The 15,643-nt window shown below is 40.9% G+C and overlaps 1 protein-coding gene across 1 annotated transcript in view; it reads left to right on the top strand.

Annotated features, from left to right (window-relative positions):
- ZNF438 (zinc finger protein 438) overlaps positions 1-14,578 on the top strand; it is a 94,583-nt gene extending 80,005 nt beyond the window's left edge. Inside the window, exons 3-6 of the mRNA XM_025041259.1 lie at positions 846-926; positions 9,846-10,892; positions 10,936-12,265; positions 13,580-14,578. Coding sequence (XP_024897027.1) covers positions 846-926; positions 9,846-10,892; positions 10,936-12,265; positions 13,580-14,207 — 3,086 coding nt within the window. The 3' untranslated portion in view covers positions 14,208-14,578. The remainder of the gene's footprint in view (positions 1-845; positions 927-9,845; positions 10,893-10,935; positions 12,266-13,579) is intronic.
- The last annotated feature ends 1,065 nt before the right edge of the window (positions 14,579-15,643 follow it).

Genomic DNA, 15,643 nt, shown 5'->3' with positions numbered 1-15,643 from the left:
TGTATGCCAGGCAACTCATAGACATCCAATCCGGTCAGCTCCACAAAGGTACCGCAAATCCAGGTCCCTCGGTACCAGTCAGTGCCTGGTACTTTCTTCAAAGTGTCGGTATTGTAGGTGGTCTCTCTGTGTTAAGGTAAGATATGTCTTGGTTAAAGAAATAAGTAGCAGTCAAGAAACTTACCAGTCAGGAGTTTCAGGGAATAATTATCAATATAGCAAAGGAATGCATGATCCTGTCCTTTGGTACTTAGGAATCATGAATTATGTGACATAAAAGCTGAGGCATAGGAAAACTTTCAGCGAAAAAAAAAGTTATAAATCACTGAGTTGAAGATCAATCAGAAGTGAAGGTAAAACATCTGTAAAACCATACTATAAAGCAGTGGAACAATTACTTCGGTTTTTAAATTGCAGTTTGCATACTCCTTAAAAATATCCATTCTATAGATTTAAAGTCCATCTACTTTTGAAATTACAGTATAAAAATAAGAATGTTTTTGCCATTCCATTCCCTTGCTTTTTAACTATACTGTTTTTGAAACATTACGACCTTTACCACTTTGGTTTCATAATCCTGGTATTTCGACCAAAGGTAAGAACCTTCCAACCTTCTGCATGTGTTTAATTATTCCAGTTGACTGCACATTCTGATGTTGAAACCTTATCTTCCTGTTCATCCCACTAAGGAATAAGTTTTCTTCAGCAACTGTCACCTTGTTAGTCATCCCAGATACTTAACTGTTCCAACTAATATTAAAACGGTTGTAAGATTTATAAAGAAGGGGCCCGTTTTTAATTTGTTGGGGGAAGATTTCATGCAGCTCACTAAAGCTCTTTTGCAGATGTTTCTGTGCTCACCAGTCCTGTTGAGAAACAGCTGACTCAGAAAATGTCGGAATCTCCTGGAAAGACAGTGTGCACAGGTATTTGTTACAGGTGATAGGACATCAAATGAAGTGATTTGCTGCTTTTACCTTGCTGAAGTCCAGTTATCAAGGTCTCAACTAAGTGACTCAACTAAATATTAACAATTTCAGTAATAACAAAAAAATAATGATAGAATGGGGTTAATACAGCAATTCATAAGTTTCCATTTGTCTTGCTTTGTATCCCCTGTGAATCATTAGCTGTTAGTTCAGTTTTTATGCTACTCAGTCATTCTTAGATTTGGTAAAGATACAAAATTGACTATTTTGTAATAATGAATAAAATCTTGTGCATATTACAGTTTTTTGGCCAAAAAGCTAAACAACTTTATCTTTCAAAATGTATTAAAAATAAAAATATTCCATATAATTTTCAACCGTTTTTCATCAGAAGCACCTGAAATCAAAAATGATTCCTCCCAGAAATAAGGACTCATAAAAGACAGTTTAATTAAAATGAAGGGGAAATTCATTGAAATTGAGGGTTATTAAAATATATTGTAAATGATAAGGCTTTGAAAACTTTTTTCATCTGGGGCATTAATTAATTATCTTAAACTATTTCTTAACGAGTCCCTTGGCAAAATGCTGAGATCTACAAGAAAGTGCTTTTAAAATTGGGGATCTCCTGCCCTTATCCTCTGCGAGTGTCCACATATTTTTTTTCCTAAGTTGAGAAATCTTAGAGCCATTGCTCTCAATCCTCCAGGCCAGTGTCTCCAGGCCCCTACTTCACAGGAACCCCCACCCCAATAGTCTGCTGGGAAAGTTGTTTTCTTAAAACCCTGCACATTTCAGAGCAACAACAATTGGCATCAATACTCAATTTAAACAAGAGCGGAGAAGTGCCCCCATAAAGCAGCTCTTTAAAATGCACATATGTAAACTCCTGTTCTCTACAACTGTTCATATGATTAGCACTTTGTCAACTGGGATGTAAAAACTGGGGGCAGAGAATAAAAGAGCTGGATAGGGTGGATCAGATGTAGGGAAGGTCGAGGGTAGGCGGCAGGAGAGAGGCACAAAAGAAAAAGCGGTTTACAGTGCTTTACAGCTTTTCATTGGGAACATAATTCACCATAGCCATTTCTCCTCTTTATTTACCTCTCAAAAAAGAAACACCAGTTTAAGGATTCAGTACTGTTTTCATAGGATTAGCATTCAAGATTTGTGGGGTTTTTTCCCCCATTAAAATGAAATGTTAGGAGCCTCATACGTTTTGGCAAGAGAAAGTAGAAAGCTAATGTCTACCGAGCATCTTCCGTGTGGTCGGCACTACCAGGGCACCTTCACGGGGCCTTTTTCATTTAATCCTGATAGTGACCTTTGTAGCAGAAACTATTAGTGTCCCCACTTCATAATTGGGAACGTTTAGGCTCACAGAGTGACTTTCACAAGCCATGAGACGGAACTATGAGTTGAAACCACATCTGTCTGAACCCCCAAACCCACGCTCCTTCCACTAGAGACTGTGATAGTGGCCATCGTCATGCGTGATAGCTTACAGTCAGCACATAAAAGTGGAAAGAGCCCTGGGGGTCAAACAGACCAAGGCTTGAGTTCCAGCCTGTTACTTACCAGCTTTGAAACCTTTATCTGTAAAATGTACATATAACAGTAATTTGCAACTCAAGTTATTGTGGGGATGAAATGAGATAATACATGTGAAGTATTTTGCACAGTGCTTGACGTAGAATAGTCCTTATCATTAAAATAATGTTTAAGAAACAGTATCGATAAGTGCTAGGAAATAAAGAAGCTCTGGTGCTCAGGAAAGAGAATTCTTTTTCTTGCTAAGGGAGGTGGTGAATTCACTGTTTGGCAAGACAGCTCATAAAGGCCTGTGCTGAAGGGAAGGCGTTGCTATAGGAGGGAAGGAAAGGGAGTCAGGTAAAAGCATAGTTCAGCAGAGCAAGTGTGCCAGGAGAACAGACAAAACTAAACTCAGGATACAAGATACCCAACTGAGAATGTGCTTGTTTCCTTTGTATAGTGTCAGATTTCCTGAAATTTGGGTCCTGGATATGATGGCTCTAGGAGGTCTTAGTGCTACAGATATGTGGACTAGAAATGACATGTGGCATCCTGTATCCTTAGAAACAAAAGAACATTCATGCCTGTGCAGCACGCCTTACAGTGCACTCTCCTCAGTCAGCGCTTGCTCAACTCCTGTTGCTCTGTTGCTGCAATGCCTTGGGGAGAGGGTAGGCGATGGCTAAATGTGTTTACAGGGTTCTTCAACAAAATTAAGTTGAGCTCCTCTGTGTTATGAGGCATTTCTTTTATCTCAGACATCTCCAGGGTTTTACCATATTTATTTTAGCCCAAGACCATCCTTGGGAAACAGTTTGAACCTCAACTGGAATTTATTATTTGAAAGCCAAGTAGGAGAGAAAAAAGGGACGCCAACAAATAAAACTGAAAATAGGCTTTTTCAGTTTAGTAAAATTAAAACCTAAACAACACCTCAAATTTCGGCTGTGTAGCGGCTAAGATTTGGCAGCTCTTGGGTCCAGGAGCCTGTTGCAAGAGCAGGGACACTCCTCTCTCTCTCTACCTGCACCCTGCTCCGTGGGTAGCGTAGGCCTGTGGGCCCCAACAGATGGAATCGTGGAGTCGTGCCCACACTAATGAAAGGACAAGCTCCAGGAACAGCTTTGTTCAGAAGCAATAAAGGAGGCCTTGATTCTGCCTGTGGAAATGAGGAAGTGAGTTGTTTGCAGCTGACTAGAGAGTTGCCTTCCCCATATACTTGTCTCTTGTACTTGCCAGCTGTGCTGCGGAGCAGTTTGATCAAGCTGGCTCAGACGGTGGCACTGAGTACCACGGAGCCCTCATTCTTCCCTCTGCTGCCTCTTAACATGCAACCAGTGTCCATCAGATTAAATTCTTTGGTGGTAACGGAGGGAGAGGAGGAAGACACACGTTGCACTTTCTCTAAACAAATATCTGGCAGCCTCTTTGGATTTGTCAGAATCTTATCGATAGTAAAAACCTACTTTTACTTTCAAAGGAGTATTAATTTTCCACAAGTTCTCTTCTAAGTGGGCTTTCAGAAAGAATCGTTTAATGGTAATTGGAAGTTTGGGATATGGCAAGCCATTTTCATTTAAAATTTTATTTTATTTTTCCAAAACATTCAGAGATAATATATTTTGGAGTTAATTAAGGCAACTTGTATATAATTTTTTCCCTTCAGAGGGGAGAATGAAGGAGAGGAGAGTCATTGCTTCATATCGGAATGGGACAGAGGACTTTGGCACATTATTTAACTTCCTCAAGCCTTGTTCTTCTTAATTTATAAGGGGAAAATAATATTTTTTCGCAGGGTTTGCATGAAGGTTCAATTAAAAGACCTAGCACAGATTCTAGACCTTAATAAGGACTCAGTATCTGTTAGTTTCCCCGTAATCCACAGTTAGATCACTGTCTGTAAATGTCACTTTTCAAAAGATTTTTAATATGCTTAACATATTAAAAACAGCCCATATTTAAAATCCTAATATTAAGTATTCATGTTGTATAATTGTGCAAAATTAATTTTACTGAGTGAGCCTTTTATATTTTCAGTTAATAAAAGTCCATGTTTAGTGCCTGAGAGTCCTGTGAGTCTCTTAAACTGTGTTATGGGTAATTTTGCAGGATTTTCAAAAGTTATGAATGTCAGTGGAAATTTCTACCTCTCAATTTTTAGTGCAGATCTGTAATTTAGTAGGTGATAGGTAAGGGATTTTTGGTCACTCCTTCTGGGAAAGGCCTTGTAAGTTTGTAGTGGAGTAAACCACTATTGTAGCCGTGTTACAAAAAAGACTTCCTACAATCATACCATCTTAGCGGTATAGAGTTTTAAAATTTTAATGGCATTTTCAGCTTCTCTAAAAACTCCTATTCAAACTACTTTGAAAAGGAAAAAAAAAAAAGCCTGTGGTGATTCGAGCATAACTGACCTTTATTGCAAATTGCCTTGTTTTATTCTAAAGAACCAAATGTTTAGAGGAACAATTCTCAGAACCCCAATTGTCCTTGGGATGTAATGAGCTCTGATACTTCTGGAGGCTTAACTCTGGGGGGTAGTTATGCACTGCCTGTCAGATTATCAGATTAGTTTCCTTATCATTAGCATTTCTTGTCATTAAGTAAGCAAGGAAAATAAAAAACAGGAGACATTCTCTTTGTGTAATCTAGACAGTCATTTATTCATACATACACACTTAACACATCATGAATATCCCCAAAGATACCCTATTAAAAAACAAATAGGAGAGCTTTCCTTTTCCTTTCATTCATTTAACAAATATTTATAAGCATCCCCTGTATGCCAGGCAGAGAATATCCTGTGGAGAATAAGCACTTACCCCATCCTGACCTTAGTTCTCCCAGGTCCCCACCCCAAAGCCCACAACTACTACTTGTTTCTTTTGTTTCTTTTCGGAGATATCCTATGCATGTACAGGAATATATTTGTGTGTGTATCTCACTAACTGATAGCATACTATAAATCTAATATCTTGGAGAGAATTCCATATCAGTCTATTTCTTTCTTTTTAACTGATGCAGAGTATTATTACATTGTACGGTTATGATGATTCTATCAGTACCCTATTGCTGGACATTTAAGTAATTCCTAGGGTTTTGTTTTGTTTTGTTTTATTCTCTTCTTCTGGCCTTTCCTTCTTTCTCCTGCCTTGCATTTCTTTTAACGCATCAGTTTCATTCCCTGTGGCTTCATCCTTAATGTAATGATTCTAGGAAACGGAACTTGACACACCTTCATGGAGAGCCGTGGCTTGTATGTACTTCCAGTAGATCTCGGCGAGCATGAGTGAGTTAAATTTACCCATAGGCCTTATCTTTTCATCCCATAGATTGCTTGTGATCAGCTTGTGATCATTGATCATGAAGCCAACTGGTAAACTTGTCAGCCTCAGTATCCACTTCTTTAAATTATAGAGAACTTGAGGAGAACTAACTCTGTTTGGCAGGCCCCCTACCTGTCATCTAGGACTCTGTCGTTTCAATTGCCCAGGCTGCTCACCGATCAGTATTCTCCCTTGCTGAGACCTAAGTTACTCTAAAGGGTTTTTTTTTTCCTCCTTGACCACAGTTGGCCTCCCTTTCTTTTGAATGTCCTGTGTGATTTTATTTCCACAATAGTGTAGAAACTTTTGAAGACCAGTGGAAACACATTAACTTTAAATGCATCATAATTAGCTCACTCTTTTTTGGAATGGCTCTGTAAAGTATATCTAGTCTCATTTCTGGAAATCTTAGTTGTCAGAAGATCGCTTTTACACTTGGTCATAAAAAATAGGAGGCCCCTGCCCAACTTAAATCTGTAGAAACTCCAAGCTGACCTTGACCACTGGTTGTTGCTTCAGCTGCATCTTCTGTTCTTTGTTATTTCTGCTCCTCTTCATGTTGACGTGACCATCTGCTGCTTCTGAGGCTGTTTTTCCATTTCTAGTCGATTGTCTTTGCACTCTAATCCCCTTCTTTTTCCCTCTATGTCTGTTTTCTTTAAAGCGTTTTCTCCTTCAGAGCTTGCTTATTTCTTTGACTATTTTAGTTTGTACCACAGCAGCATAAATTACTGTTCTCTCTTATTTCCTCGACAGATCAGTCAGTTGGCCTCACTTATCCCTTTATTTTAAATGGTTTTATCATGGTGCTAACCCATTGCCTTATTCTGTCAGTGAGTGAAATTAAATTGGAAAAAGAAATGTTCCAGTGATATATCCTCTATTTCTTTTTTAATTTTTAAAATTTGGAAATGTTAAAGTTTGCTTTTAAATTATCTTTTTGTTTGATATTTTAGAAAATTCTCTAGGCTCAATCTATAAATTCTTTATTTCAGCCATTAATCACTTTATTGCCACTTACAAATTCAAAAAGTAATTATTGCATTTCTATCACCTGCCCAGCACTATTCCAGGCCCTGAAGATATAGGCAAACCCCCTGCCCTCAAGGAATTTATGTCCTAGGGCGTGGTGGACCATAATATAATCCATAAGATGGAGCAAGTGTGGTAGAGAAAATTGAAACAGGAAAGAGGGTAGGGATTTCAGAATGGAAGTACAATTTTAAATAAGGTGATCAGAGAAGAGCTCACAGGGAAGAGGCCATTTGAGCAAAACTTGAAGTACTGCTGCAAGTTCTGGGGTTTATCCAGAAGAGTCTGGGCAGCGAGAGCAGCAAGTGCAGAGACTGAGGAAATGGGTATGTGGCACATTTAAAGAACAGCAAAGAGGCCACCATGGCTGGAGAGAAGCAGGTGCATTAGAGAAGCTCCCATAATGGCAGGAAGCCTTTTCAGGCCCTTGACTTTGGCTCTGAGATGAAGAGCCACTGGACAGTTTTGAGCAGACAAGCAAAGTGATGTGCTGTGATATATTATTGTTACATATTATGTCAAGAGGATTTATGACTAAAGACAAAGTAGCCTTTCTTCCAGCTTTTCTTGTGGTAAATATTTTGTGCTCAGTGAATTAGGTCACAGGGGTCCCCAATCACCAGGCCGCGGACCCGTACTGGTTCGTGGCCTGTTAGGAGCTGGGCCACACAGCAGGAGGTGAGTGGTGGTTAAGCGAGTAAAGTTTCATCTGTTTGCAGCCGCTCCCCAGCGCTGGCATCACTGCCTCAGCTCCACCTCAGATCATCAGGCATTAGATTCTCATAGGAGCACTGGTCCCTAGTGCCAAAAAGGTTGGGGACCACTGAATTAGGAGCATGAATTAGATATAAGTGACCCCATGTTTTCTTTTCTTTTTCATCCCTGATCTGTTGTGTAGATGCAGAGACCCCTATTATCATTATTAATTATTTAATAATCCCTGTCTCTAGGTAACCAAAAGCTCTCAATAATTTTAAGCTTTCTGCAAACTCTTGCAATCCCAATTTATTTATTTACATCTTTCTTTAGTACTTCTTTCAAAAAGATGACAAGATGGTGCTTAAAATGGAAGACATCTACATTTAAAGACTATGAAAATAAAACTAAAATATAAATAAAATTAAAAACAGAAGAAGCAAATGTAACAGATCCATTTAGGTGACTATTGTGAAGTCACCAATTTACCCGTGAACTTCATGGTAGCAAAGCTAAAAAGAGAAACAACAGATTACATAATTATCTTTATGTGAGTTTTCTAGACTATAGAATTAGTCTTTTTCCTTCTGACTATAATACAAGCTACCACGTGAGATATGTTTTTAATGTACTTTTTCTTCTCCAAACAGTGATTACTTTCTAAAATAAGTTGGTCATTATACATTTCAATCTTATTCGTACTATACTATTTATTTGTCTATTTGGGGAATATTATTTTTGCTGAATCAACTTCCTGCTAAAATTATTAGTTCACTAGTTGTAGACATTAATCAAGGTTAATTTAAAAAAATTTTTAATCGTCTCGCACTAGATTGCCAGCGACCTAAGGCAGAAATTGTGTCTGTTTATCTTTGTATCCTTTGTATCCTTGGCATCCCCAACAGTTAATTAACCCTTTATCCATAACTCCAAAATCTAAAAAGCTCTGAAAACAGAAAATCTTATTAAAAGTTGGGTACCAAAACTCATTCAGAGGCAAAACTTGAACTGACTAAGACTATTTAAAACTATTTGTCCCACTTTTTATGCTTGCTTATTCATAAATTTTACTACATAGTGGTAAGAGTGGTAATAGGTTTAATCAGGGGTGCTCTGCAGTCTTCACTGGGTATATGTAACATTTCATGTATGTATCTTATTACTTTTCTAAAATTTGAAAGTGTAAATTCCAAAACATATTGGGCCCCAAAGATTTTAGAAAAGGGGTTGTGGGCCTGTAATAGCCAAACCCTAGAATAGTGTAGGCACCTAGTAAACATGAGTTGTCTGCAACCAGGCTTTACAACCTCGAGGCCTTAGGAATAAAACAGATGATTCAGTCCTTAGAAGCCGTGCATTGACATGTTTCCTTAATTGTTCTCTTAGAATAGTTGTAATCGGTCTTCCGTAGTAATAAATCCGGAAAGGATGAAGTGTTATAAGTCAGTTAAAATGGTTCCTATTAGTATCCTAGAAGGTGCTTTTTGTGTGATTCATGTGTTTTGTTATGTTATTGCTATATCTTTACTTATGTCACATCAGCTTTTTTAATACTGGTGATTTAATTGCACAAGCGCACATAAACAGTTTGAAAGGTGTGAGAAGAAATTCACAAGTCACATGGGGAAACAGCAACAAAGCTAGCATTCAGTCTAGAATTCATCCACTGTGCAAAACAAATCACACTGCCAGTAGGTCAGATGGTGTATCCTAAAATTGAGTGAAAAATGAGTTTGATGCAAGAAACATTTCTTTCATACCAAAGATACCGTGGGAAATATCAAGTTGAATCAAATATCGCCTTCACCTTCACAAAGCTTAAGTTTTATAGGGAAAGCTAGTCATGAATATAAAATAACTCAAATACACAGTAGGAACCACCCAGAGAGGGTGACCAGAGGAGAGACTTTGCAGCTCAGGAAATGAGAAAAGGAGGTGGGGTTGCTCTGGCCTACAAAGATGAATCAGAATTAGGTTATAGAGAGGACGGACTTGGTGGAATAGAGATAGGACAGAGTCCACCCTCTCAAGAAGCTCTGTTTGGTAATAGGGACACGTAAAACTGATGAATTATTAGGGAAACTGGCAACTGGCAAATGTGCCAGTAGGGGCTATGGAGCCATGGAGGAGAATAACAGTCAATCCCTGGGGAAGGTGGACAGGAGTTGGCCTTCCATCTGGGTGTTGAAGAACACAGGAGCCTTCCCAGAGAGTAAGGGTAGGTCTAGGAATGCATCCCAGGCAGAGTAAATGATGAGATGTTTATTTGCACGCTCCACCACAGGACAGTTACACCATAGTGACGTTTTGCATTGTTTTGTCATTGCAGGTGAATCAGTCATGTCTTTTGGAACAATACAGAGTGGGAAAAATTTGCAGAATAAGAGTCAGTTTAGGACCATTGCACCGAAAATTGTGCCTAAAGTCCTAACATCCAGAGTACTGTCATGCCATTCACCATCACTCTCTGATCAAGTGAATCCAGGGCCCTCCGTAAGCTCCACGCCCCTGGGGGTGCCTGCCCAGAATTATGCCCTGATGCAGGTTGCTGGCCAGGAGGGGACGTTTTCTCTCGTTGCATTGCCGCATGTCGCCTCAGCTCAGCCTGTCCAGAAACCCAGACTGCCCTTGCCTGAAAACCTTAAACTGCCTATTCCTCGATACCAACCCCCAAGAAATAACAAAGGATCAAGAAAGAAACCTGTTCTGAGCTCCTCTGAGAGTGGCTGTAGCAAACCTCCTGCCCAAACCCAGACGTCCCCTTCTCCACCTGATCATCCTGAACCCCCGCCCCCACCAAGTCCATCTGAGCCAGTGCTGTCGCTGGACCAAGCCCAAGCTAATGTCAGTATGACTATGCTGACTGATGGAGGTGGCCATGAAGACTCTCGACCTCCAGTAACCAACGACCATGGAGATCCAAGCCTTCCTGACACCGTAACATCCTCCACACCAGAGGAACCCTGCGCCAAGCCGGGCCTCACTAAGATTTCAGGGAAAGAAAACTTTGCAAGCAAGGAAACATCCAGTACATCTTCAGCTATCGTCAGTGAAAAGCATAAAGAACAAGTCGATCTTGCAAAAGGCGCCATGAAGTTATCGCCAGCTATTTTGGGCAGTGCACTTCAGTTGATCCCCTCAGTCCCCAAAGGTAAACTGCCCATTTTACCATACTCAAGGATGAAAACGACAGAGGTTTACAAAAATGAGTCAGATATTAACATTGCAGACTTTTCTTCACCTGGGCTCAGGGCGGACTCCATCACAGAAGGCTTTAACGCAGCCACCAAAATGGCCAACAACGTGCTGGGTCCACAGGTGTCAAAGCAGAGTCCAGCCACCAAACTGGACCTCAACCACAAAACAAAACTGAATGGTGGGGCAACGAAGAGCCCAAACCCAGACCCCTTCTTCTCCACCTGATCCTGAAGAACCCCCGCCCCCACCAAGTCCATCTGAGCCAGTGCTGTCGCTGGACCAAGCCCAAGCTAATGTCAGTATGACTGTGCTGACTGATGGAGGTCATGAAGACTCTCGACCTCCAGTAACCAATGACCATGGAGATCCAAGCCTTCCTGACACCGTAACATCCTCCACACCAGAGGAACCCTGCGCCAAGCCGGGCCTCACTAAGATTTCAGGGAAAGAAAACTTTGCAAGCAAGGAAACATCCAGTACATCTTCAGCTATCGTCAGTGAAAAGCATAAAGAACAAGTCGATCTTGCAAAAGGCGCCATGAAGTTATCGCCAGCTATTTTGGGCAGTGCACTTCAGTTGATCCCCTCAGTCCCCAAAGGTAAACTGCCCATTTTACCATACTCAAGGATGAAAACGACAGAGGTTTACAAAAATGAGTCAGATATTAACATTGCAGACTTTTCTTCACCTGGGCTCAGGGCGGACTCCATCACAGAAGGCTTTAACGCAGCCACCAAAATGGCCAACAACGTGCTGGGTCCACAGGTGTCAAAGCAGAGTCCAGCCACCAAACTGGACCTCAACCACAAAACAAAACTGAATGGTGGGGCAACGAAGAGAAAAGGAAGAAAACTAAAGGTACCAGATGAAATTTTGGCATTTCAGGGGAAAAGGAGGAAATGTAAAAGAATGAAAAATGATTCCCAAGATTCCAGAGACCAAAAACCTGGGGCTATGAAAAAATATCGTAGTATTATGCCTAAACCTGTCATTGTCATGCCCACTTTGGCTCCCCTCACTTCTCCTGCAGCTATGTTACAATCCCAAAGGCCCAGCAGCCTGGGACAGGACATTTTGTTAAATAATTCACTCACTTCTAAATATCTTGGCTGTAAGCAGGACAATAGCCCTTCTCCTAAGCCCAGCTCTGCATTCAGAAATGGATTCTCTGGCATTAAGAAACCTTGGCACAGATGTCCTGTCTGTAACCACCACTTCCAGTTCAAACAGCACCTTCGAGACCACATGAATACACACACTAACAGACGGCCCTACAGTTGTCGGATTTGTCGCAAGGCATATGTGCGTTCTGGCAGCCTGAGCACACACATGAAACTTCATCACGGTGAGAACCGGCTGAAGAAACTCGTGTGCTGCGAATTTTGTGCAAAAGTGTTTGGTCATGTCAGAGTCTATTTCGGCCATCTGAAAGAAGTGCATAGGGTTGTCATCAGCACCGAGCCGTCCCCCAGCGAACTGCAGGCAGAGGACGTGCCGAAGAACAGAGACAGAGATGTGACTGTGCGAGGGACGGAGGGGTCCATGCCAAGGTGAGTGCCAGTGGGATGGGAGCTGGGCAGGAAAGTCTGTATGGATTCGGGCAGCAGGCTAAGATTTCACATTCAGAGAGAAGAGTTTTTAAAAACATCTCAGATTAAAATTTCATGAAGTAGCTACCTCTTCCCCTAGTTCTGTGCAGATCTCATTTCTCGTAGGTTTCTGATCTGTCATGATTTGTAGTAACTCTAACCCCTGTAAACTAGGCCGCGAGTGCCTGTGTGAGGTCTGCTGGAGACAACCAGGTGAGAGATGATTTTTCCATCTGAAAAATGAAATAGTAAATATTATATATAGTTCCTGGTATTCTTTACAAATCATTTCCCCAAAAATGGTGTCTACAGGACTTATATCTAAATGACATAATTCACCCCAGAACGTGACATGACCCGTGGTGGCGCCTCACTGTGGGTGTGCTGCGCTGACCACTCCCGGAGGCATCCAGACCTCTGACCCTCTACATTTGCCCTGTTTTTCCTGTCAGGCCAGATTAACTTTTTCCTGTGTCATTCCCTTTTACAGGTACTGCTTCCTAACAGTATAAACAAACAGGCCGAGTCATCTGTCAGCCTGGCAGGCAGGACTTTCTCAGGGCAATGCTCTCCTCTCGTCCACTTTCTACTAGACGACGGGGAGTTTCATGAAACTGAGTTCTCTTTGGCGCCATGAAAATGAAACATTGTCCAACACTAGATTCTATGCCCCTTGTCATTCTTAATTGTTCTAAATACTTTTTATTCAGTTTCGGCTTACTCTGTCAAGTTCGTTAAAAATAAGGATTTCTCCCTGGCTTTTCTTTAGTTTCTCTGTTTTTCTTTAGGCATTTGTTTCCTTTTAGATACCTTTGCCTTTTGCTAATGTACATAGCAGCCTCCCTAAAGAAATCTCACTTGTTAATTGTTTTCCTATAGTCTATTTTGATTTTTCGGTAAAATGTCTAAAATGCGCCTGGCGTTCAAGGTTAGAGAGGGCAACAGTGGGCGGCATGGGACCTTCACCTTGGGCGGAACCAAGCGTGTTCCTGGAGCGCCTCGCCTGGGACTGCCTGACTCTCTCGTGGAGCACACCTGTTCCTGTAGTAACGGGTGCTTTGCTAGCTCTCCAGCCGCGGAGGGAATGAACCTGAGGAGTGACAGTGGGGTTTACTACGCCTCTGCCGAAGGGCTCCCCACACTCCCCCGTCTACCCACTCTCGTGCTCCTCCTCAGTGCGTGTGTTTTAGATCCTTGACAGCTAAGAGCTGAAGGGAAAGGTTCCGACTGTGTCGTTCCATGAAATTCATATATTGCTGTTTTTCCCCTTTTTAGGGAAAACAAGTCAAGCCTAGAAGACGACCTCCTTCTAAACCAGGCAGACGAAGTCAAATTACAAATCAAATGTGGCCGCTGTCAGATCACTGCCCAGTCTTTTGCCGAAATAAAGTTTCATTTACTTTATGTTCATGGAGAGGAAATTCAGGGCAGGCTGCAGGAGGAAATCTCCCCAGGAAGCCAAGCTGCTCAGGAAGAGCTGGTTAAACATGCCGCTCCTTCCTGGAAACAATATCCTGAAAGAAGAAAGCTGCCGAAGCATTGTCCCTCCAATGAGGAAGTGCATGCACTTCCTAAACTGAAAAGGCAACTCCCCCTCCATCATCAGAATGATGTGGAAATACTCAAGAAAAACGAAGGTGCTCAGTCAGGACCCAGGAAGCCCGGAGAAGACCCACAGGGCCCTGCGCTTCCCAGCCCTTACTCAGCTCTGCTTCGGTCCCATGCGGGCTTTAACTGTGTCCTATGTACCCAGACACTGGGGAGGAAGGAAGACCTGCTCCTGCACTGGGAGCAGCAGCACAACTGCGAGGACCCGCCCAGACTCTGGAGGATTCTGGATGCACTGTCCAACCAGGGCGTGTGCGAACCTCCCACCAAACTGCAGAGCGAAGCCCTGGAGTGAGGAGGCTGAGGAGGGGCTAAAGAGTTCTGTATCACCTCTCTCCCCAAGCGTTTTGTTTTATGGTGGTGCTTAATTATAAAAATCAAATAAGTTCGGATCAGTGCTGATGAGCAGAAGGATTTTGTACATAATTTTATTTTCTTATGAAATATATATATTATATATGCATCAAGGGCATATACATATATATGTATATATAGATGCATATTTTTCTAACCATATGCAGTTTTCTTTTAAATTCTATGTATTAACTGTCAATGTATTAACTTTATTTTGGTATCAATAAAAATATCAAAATTTGGAGATTGAAATGTATAGAATTATAGACTGTTCTTCAAATATAATTTTCAGTAAAAATGTGTTTGAGTGTATGTCCTTTTGTTCAGATGTTTTCTGTTTAAGTAGGTTGACAAATGTGAGAATTTCTAGGTGGCAAAATTATTTCAGTCTCAACCATAGTATACTGTTATTTATGATTCTCTGATTTATTTGAATATGCTGTACAGAACAGTGTATTTAGTAAGGTTCTCATTGACCATAATTTAGAATCCATGTTTTCAGGACTCATTTTTTAAAATTCTGTTTTCTTGAATGCACATTGCTTTGTAGGTTAGATGTTGGTAAGTTTTATAGCTGTAGTGTTTCACATCAAAGTAATCAAAAAATTTTTAGTACTTCAGCTAATAAAAAAATCCACTTTTTTAGTTAAAAGTTATTTTCAAATAATTTTGGGGCCAAAAAATTTACAACCTGGAAAGTGAACTAGATAGTTCATTCCAGATGTTTAGGTGTCTCACCTGCTTCCCCTCCCTCCCTAGTAACTTCGGAGGGTTGTCAGTAGCTGATCATTTTAGACGCAATGGTGCATTTCAAGCCCGGGTTCTCTTTGAAAGTCAAGAGTAAATGATCGCCTCTTCAGTTCTTGAGAAATTACCTCAAATCAGAAAAGTTGCCATTTTAAGTTTCTGGCCATCTGGCTGCAAAACCATTTTCTTGAAACGGGGGAGTTTGAGCTCTTATCCTGCTAAAATTTCAGCCTTTAATGAAAGCATCGTGCATATGGCCAGCCCTTTTTGCCTGAAGCTCAGCCCAGGCATCATCATAACGTTTTTCTGTGCTAAACCAAGTTACCTCAACAGAGGAAGAACTAAATTCTAATTGATAAGCTAGTGGGTCTTAAGTCATCTTTTTTAATGTCTGAGTTTAAAAGCAAGTGTTCATAGACAGCTATGGCTCAAATAGTACAAAAAGGGAAAAATCCTTGGCTTTTTGCAAATAGTTTTATAAATTTGAGAATAAGAGGGTAGGTATGAAAACCTCTGAAAAAATTTGCTGTGGTTTATCAACTGATTATTCTCTACCCAATTTCACACGTCTACTGTGCAATATATTTAGAACTGGGTTATTAATGAAACAGCTTTACCATTCAGTGCATT

This window comes from Pteropus alecto, unplaced genomic scaffold (genome assembly GCF_000325575.1).
Source record: "Pteropus alecto unplaced genomic scaffold, ASM32557v1 scaffold269, whole genome shotgun sequence".
NCBI classification, from domain to species: Eukaryota; Metazoa; Chordata; class Mammalia; order Chiroptera; family Pteropodidae; genus Pteropus; species Pteropus alecto.
The sequence above is the reverse complement of the archived record's forward strand: the minus strand, read 5'-3'. Positions and strand labels throughout refer to the sequence as shown.